Genomic DNA, 6,718 nt, shown 5'->3' on the forward strand with positions numbered 1-6,718 from the left:
AAGGCATGTGCTGATTGATGGTAATGGGCAGGAGATTACAGTCCAGCTGAGGAACGGCTAAAAAGAGAGAAAAAAACAAAACAAAACAGGACTGAGCCACAGCAAAGCTCTTGGTACACTGGACCCCCCCCCCCCCCAGGACTGAGCCGATGCCGAGCTCTTTCTATACCCCCCCCCCCCCCAGTCCTTTTTTTCTCTCTTGGGACTGCATAAGTACCCGGCATTACGGAGCTTTTCTCTAGTCATTCCAACCCTCCTCTGGCTGCATGTACTGTGTGTGTGTGTGTGTGTGTGTGCGTGTCAGAGTCCGCTCTTTGCTGAAGAGGAGGCGCTTTTTGTAATAATAATAACGATGATTATAACAGTAACACCTGTGCTCAGGATTTAAGGCTGTCTATCAGTTCTTTATGAATGTGTCTAACAAGCAACTACTTTACTAACTCTTTACTCCAACTCTCCACCTCAAGTGACAGAAGCTTGCCACTGAAGATGCCATACGATGTCCACGTCCAGCGACACGACTGCGTCATGTTATTGTTTTTTTTTGTGGTTGCCGAGACAACCTGTGTCTTGTCTGTATAAACCGTCATGTCAGCTTGAGGGGACTAGTGATGGCTGCATATAGCAATCTTTACATTTGTCAACAAACACAAGTCAGCGCGAGGGGACTAGTGATGGCCGCATATAGCAATCTTTACATTTCTCAACAAACACTAAAGTCTTTGAGCGACTCTGAGAGAGTACATCAAGCCATCTTCAAGTTGTCGCGTTGTCCTAAAATACAAATGACCATTCATGCTTCCCGTGTTTAAGTGATTCCAATACATTTTTATAGATATACATCAATAAAGCACGGCAGTGAAGCAACTACTGTTTGGAAGTGCCTGTTTTTTTTCCGTTGAAAACACAGGCAAATTTGTTTGTAACAACGATTGTGAACATGATCTTGGGGATTGTAAGGTATTTTGACATACATGACTCCTAAGTACAGATCAAGCCATCTCTTGATTGTGAGGTACCTGCCAACCCACCCTTGTTCCCCATACGGCAAACAGTACGAGTAATGAAGAACACCTGTATGACTCACAAACATATTGTTTTGCTTTATTTCATTTATTATGGCACTCTTTACAAACATGATATTTTCATAGACTGTACAGCAGATATACATTATATACATTAAACACACACACACACACACACACACACAGGAAGCTGTGTGTTGGTCAGAGAAGGACAGTTACACTAATGTGACTTACACATGCTAGTCATATACAGGACGAAACAATGCTTAAATATGTAAAAGATGTACAACTTGTCTCATATGTCTCATCACGTCATATGTACAACTGGCACTAGAGACTGTTTCAGGATCAACATCCCCCCCCCCCCCCTGCAGCAGTGCCCCCAGAGGAAGAGGAGGAGGAAGAGGAGGAGGAGGAGGAGGTGGTGTAGTGTACTGACAGTAGGGGTGACACTGCTGGGCACTGAACACCCTGTGGCTCAGCGCCTTTTTCCTGGAGGGGGAAACTGTGATGAGCCTGACAAGGAGTGTGAAAGTTCAAAGGTCAGGGCATCATTCCGCATCCAAGCAGACCTTCTCAGCTTGGCCACTCTCTCCCAGTTGGCATAGCAACCTCTTGTAGGCATTTCTGTAACACACAGGCACAAATCGTATCACATTAGTGTAGAGGGTGTAAAATAATACCACACAAAGCACATGGTATGCAAATCACATTACATGGTTTTGCAGTGTATGAAATGATGTATGTATACACACACACACACACACACACACCACATTGGTGTATAAAGTATAAAATAATGTGTAGGCTAACACTTATACTTGACAGGTGAGTTCATCACACATTCATAGCAGCTGTAATAAACTGCACTTAAAGCATTCATGACCGTTTCATGAGACATGACTCAACATTCCTAAACCTTTCATGAATGTGGAAGACAGAACGACGACAACCACAACGCTGCTTTGCGATTTTTGGACTTTTCTTTCAACAAGTTGTGATGAAACAGTCATGAATACTTTATGTGCAGTTTATGACGGCTGCTATGAATGGGTTATGAACTCACCACCTGTCAAGTTAAGTGTTACCACCAAATAATGTATGCGCATTGTGCACACAACACACACATTACAAATCACTCCAAGTCACATTGCATGGCTGTATAATGCGTACATGTATGTACAGTATCTCAGTGGGGTGCAGTGTGCTGCTGGGGGCCAGCCAGTGGCAGTACCTGAGAGAGGTGTTCCTCCCCAGGCCTCTCTTCTGTTCCAGGTTCCTCAGGCTTAATGACACAATCGGAATCAGAGTCTCCACGGAACTCCGGTCTACAAGCGATACGGCTTCTAGAACACCGTACATCTGCTGGTCGTACACGCCCTCATTCTCCTCCACAAAGGTCCTGCATTAGAGACACACACACACACACACTTTACAATCACCGGCGACCAACTCCTGTCCATCACGCACACGCGCACACGCACACACACACACACACACACACACACACACACACACACACACACACACACACACACACACACACACACACACACACACACACACACACACACACACACACACACACACACACACACACACACACACACACACACACACACACACACACACACACACACACACACACACCTGAGAATGGAGACGGTCTGGTCGCAAGGGCCTTGGGCCGACGCGGAGCCACATCTCCCCACCACCAGCTGCACAGCCTCAGTACTCAACCGCCTCACTGAGAGAGAGAGAAAAGAGAGAGAAGAGAGAAGAGAGAGGGAGAGAGAGAGAGAGAATACGGAAAGAATACAGAAAGATGGAGAGAGAGAGAAGAGAGAGAAAGACAAAGGGATTGTGAGGGTGAATGGTGAAAGAAAGGAGAGATGAGAGAAAGGAGGAGAGAAGGGGGAGAAGGGTAGAGGGTGGATAGAGAAAGAGAAAGGGAGAGAAGGGAGAAAGATAAGGAGAGAGAAAGTGGAAGGAGAGATAGATCGGGGAGAGGGGAGAGAGGCTTTAGCGTGGGAACTGAAGGAGGAAGAGAGAGACGCTAACGGCGTGACGGGTCCTCTTCTGGCTCCCACTCAACACGGCGCAGTCATGTCAGCTGCCCTGGTGTGTGTGGTGCCGAGTGGGTGAGTCAGCTAGGACTGCCTGGCAACCACATGATGGCCAGGGAGAAGTGCCCTTTTGACAGGAACAAACCTTGAGCACATTTGGGGTGCCTCTCATTTGTGTTTTATACATCCTCCCTTCCTTCCTCGGTCCTCGTCCTCATTAGATAAAGAATGATGGGGCGGCATGTTGAGGGATGTTGAGAGGCACCCTTGGTCAAGGTTGATGGTCCCTCAAAGCTCGATGATAAACCAATGAGCCTAAAACGTGCTCGCTTGTAAGTTGTAAAGTCAAAGTAATCAATGAGATTTAGTGGTATTGCTGTGATGCTTTTGTAATGATGAATTATGACATTCATTGTATCACAGAGTAGGTGACAATATCCAACCCTAGAGAAGACACAAGACTAGAGAAGACACTAGAAGGGACTCAAAAAGGTGTGGATTAAACTAAATATGTTGATTTGGGTGGAGCTGACTAGTTTTCTCTTTATCTCACCTGCGCTGACTCCAAAAAGCACACACTGCACAGCCCCTAGCTTCAACTTTGCTGACATGGCCATTGGCCAACCAATTGTGGCGCCTCATCTTCTTCGTCTGCATTCCATCCTGTCTGTGACATGTCGACAGAGCGGATAGCCATCGCTCTAGTCAACGGTCAACGCTTACTTTTTCACCATCTGTGCATGTTCCAGGAGTATCTATCTACACTCAGCATCGCTTCAAATATAAATATATCAAATAGATGTCTTTTCTTAAAAAAAAAAAATGTTAAACGATGTCACTTCTGAGGCACTGAAAACCTCATGGAGTGGAAACAGTGGAGATGAGGGGGTGGCATGTTACCCAGAGGTAAAGTCACCTGAGGAAGGTCTATGACCGAAATGTTCTGAATACTGTATAAATGTTTGCATGCGTAATGGACACTGTGTGGGATTCTCTCTTTTAAGTATTACTGGGTAACTTATTCCAACGCACCTGTCCCCGCAAAAGAGGTGTGCAAAAGCGCTTGTGAACTATGTTACCCAGAGGACCCCCCCCGCCACCGCACCCCCCCCTCCTCACCCTGAGGCTCGTTGACCAGCATGAGGCAGCGCAGCAGGGCGGGCAGGGGGAGGGACAGCAGGGCGGGGTCAGTGTCGGGGCTCCGCCTCAGCAGCTCCAGCAGGAAGGTGAGCACGGCCGCCAGGCGCGGAGGAGGGGCGTGGCCTTTGAACTGCAGGAAACTGTCGCTGTGAGGGAGACAGGAAGGAGGAAGTAGAGTCAGAGATGTCAATTAGGCGATGGTAAAGGCGCTAGCTGTGTCTCAGTAAATGCCGTACTTCTGCACTTACAGTAGCTAATTTGAGTGCACGAGTGCATTCATACTGGAAATTCATACACTCGTAACAGTAAAAAAACTGGAGTGTGGAATGGACCCATTTCGCCTTCAACAGACGCCATCTTGGCTACATGGCGGAAGGGAAGGGATTGCTGCCTCTCAGCCTGGGATACAGTCTTGTCACTTTGTGCCTCTTGCCTTGGTGTTTGGTGTTTTGTTGTGTTGTGTCTTGATGTTATATAACCCACTGGTTGGATACATTTTAAAGATGTTATTATTTATTAGGAATTTGGGTTAGTGGTAGGTTTTTTGCTCACCCCAAAAAGGCCACCTAAGGATGGGGCATAGCATATTTTGTGTTAAGTCTTTGTTAAGTTCTCTGCTTTAAATTGTGAAATCTTGGACACTGAAGAGAATGAGATTACCAATTACAAAAAAAAGAGGGAGGATGTGCGGTCTACAGAGAGTGACAGTGACAGGCACAACAACATGACTGCACTCCACACTCTTAACACCTGTGTGTGTGTGTGTGTGTTTTCCTGAATCGCAAATTACTGTCAAGAAACTGATTAGCTCTCAAACCACAACTTCAAAACTCTTAAGTGTCGTCGTTTACACTGAATTTGCCAAAAAGTGAAAAAAATGTGTCAAATAATATCTCTCACTTTGTGTTTTTGTGTTTACTTAGCAGTTTTCCTTCAACAGTTTTCCATCCGAGCTCTGGATGCAACAGCTTATGCAGGCGTGGAGCGAGCGCTCCTGGTTACACTCTCACAGCACAAACATTAAAAAGCCTGATGCAGCGCCACTGTTCCCTCTCACTCACTCTCACGACACAATCACACTATGGCCGCAGGAGGATTAGTGTTATGTACTGTAGTCTCCGACTTAGAAAAGTTGCACTTCAAAAAGAAACACTGCTCTTTAACAAAGCTTTTCTTTTAGAATTGTGTAGTGCTGCAACTTCAGATCATTAGCGATCATTTCAACGGAAGTTCGCTACAGCAGGCCATAATAATAATAATAATAATAGTATAAGTATATATACTTTTTTGATCCCGTGAGGGAAATTTGGTCTCTGCATTTATCCCAATTTGTGAATTAGTGAACACATACAGCACGCAGTGAATACACACACTAACCCAGAGCAGTGAGCTGCCTGCCCAACAGCGGCACGCAGGGAGCAGTGAGGGGTTAGGTGCCTTGCTCAAGGGCACTTCAGCCGCGGACAGCCGCGGAGTGCCGACCTCCAAGACCAAAGACCAAAGACTACATTTGTGGATCCGGCCTAAAACTACAATCTGCTCCTCAGCCTGTGCTACTGTATAGGTTTTCACCAAGTTACATGAAATAGACTGTAATTCTGTTTACAAACAAACCACACTGAAACTATAGCCTCCACAGTGGTGGGAGACGAAGCTCAGGTGAACTCACCTGATCACTTGAAGGATGTTCCGCCTCAGTCCCGCCCCCCTGGGTGTGGGCGTGGCCTCACAGGCGGCCAGCAGGACCGGGTGATTGGCCACGGCGCCCACGGAAGGCGCTGCGGGGAGGAAACGGCCCAGGTATTGGCTAATAACGCTCCGCAGCTGCTGTTTGAGATGAGCCCCCTGAGACTGGGACACGCCCGCCGCCACCGACAGACCCTATCAGAGAGAAGAGAGGCGGAGTCACGTTAATGCACACCCTATCAGAGAGAAGAGAGGCGGAGTCACGTTAATGCACACCCTATCAGAGAGAAGAGAGGCGGAGTCACGTTAATGCACACCCTATCAGAGAGAAGAGGGGTGGAGTTACGTTAGTGCACACCCTATCAGAGAGAAGAGAGGCGGAGTTATGTTAATGCAGACCCTATCAGAGAGAAGAGAGGCGGGGTTACGTTAGTGCAGACCCTATCAGAGAGAAGAGAGGCGGAGTTATGTTAATGCAGACCCTATCAGAGAGAAGAGAGGCGGGGTTACGTTAATGCAGACCCTATCAGAGAGAAGAGAGGTGGAGTTACGTTAATGCAGACCCTATCAGAGAGAAGAGAGGTGGAGTTACGTTAATGCACACCCTATCAGAGAGAAGAGTGGTGGAGTTACGTTAATGCAGACCCTATCAGAGAGAAGAGAGGTGGAGTTACGTTAGTGTGTGAGGGAGGCTGATTAAAGGTTCACTATGCAGGTTTAAGTATTTATTTCTGCTGTTGTAAATAGTCAACTTCTCTCAACCCAAGACCCATTGTACACACACAGTGCAAATGCTTTTGA

General features: G+C 46.9%; 1 protein-coding gene across 1 annotated transcript in view; it reads right to left on the reverse strand.

Annotated features, from left to right (window-relative positions):
• Positions 1 to 1,126: 1,126 nt before the first annotated feature.
• The window catches only part of mms22l (MMS22-like, DNA repair protein), a 28,360-nt gene continuing 22,768 nt past the window's right edge, over positions 1,127 to 6,718 (reverse strand). The window contains 5 exon segments of the mRNA XM_062538239.1: positions 1,127 to 1,652; positions 2,260 to 2,427; positions 2,676 to 2,772; positions 4,211 to 4,377; positions 5,901 to 6,112. Of these exon segments, the coding sequence (XP_062394223.1) occupies positions 1,577 to 1,652; positions 2,260 to 2,427; positions 2,676 to 2,772; positions 4,211 to 4,377; positions 5,901 to 6,112 (720 nt within the window). The 3' untranslated portion in view covers positions 1,127 to 1,576.

Source organism: Sardina pilchardus, chromosome 6 (genome assembly GCF_963854185.1).
Source record: "Sardina pilchardus chromosome 6, fSarPil1.1, whole genome shotgun sequence".
Classification (NCBI taxonomy): Eukaryota; Metazoa; Chordata; class Actinopteri; order Clupeiformes; family Clupeidae; genus Sardina; species Sardina pilchardus.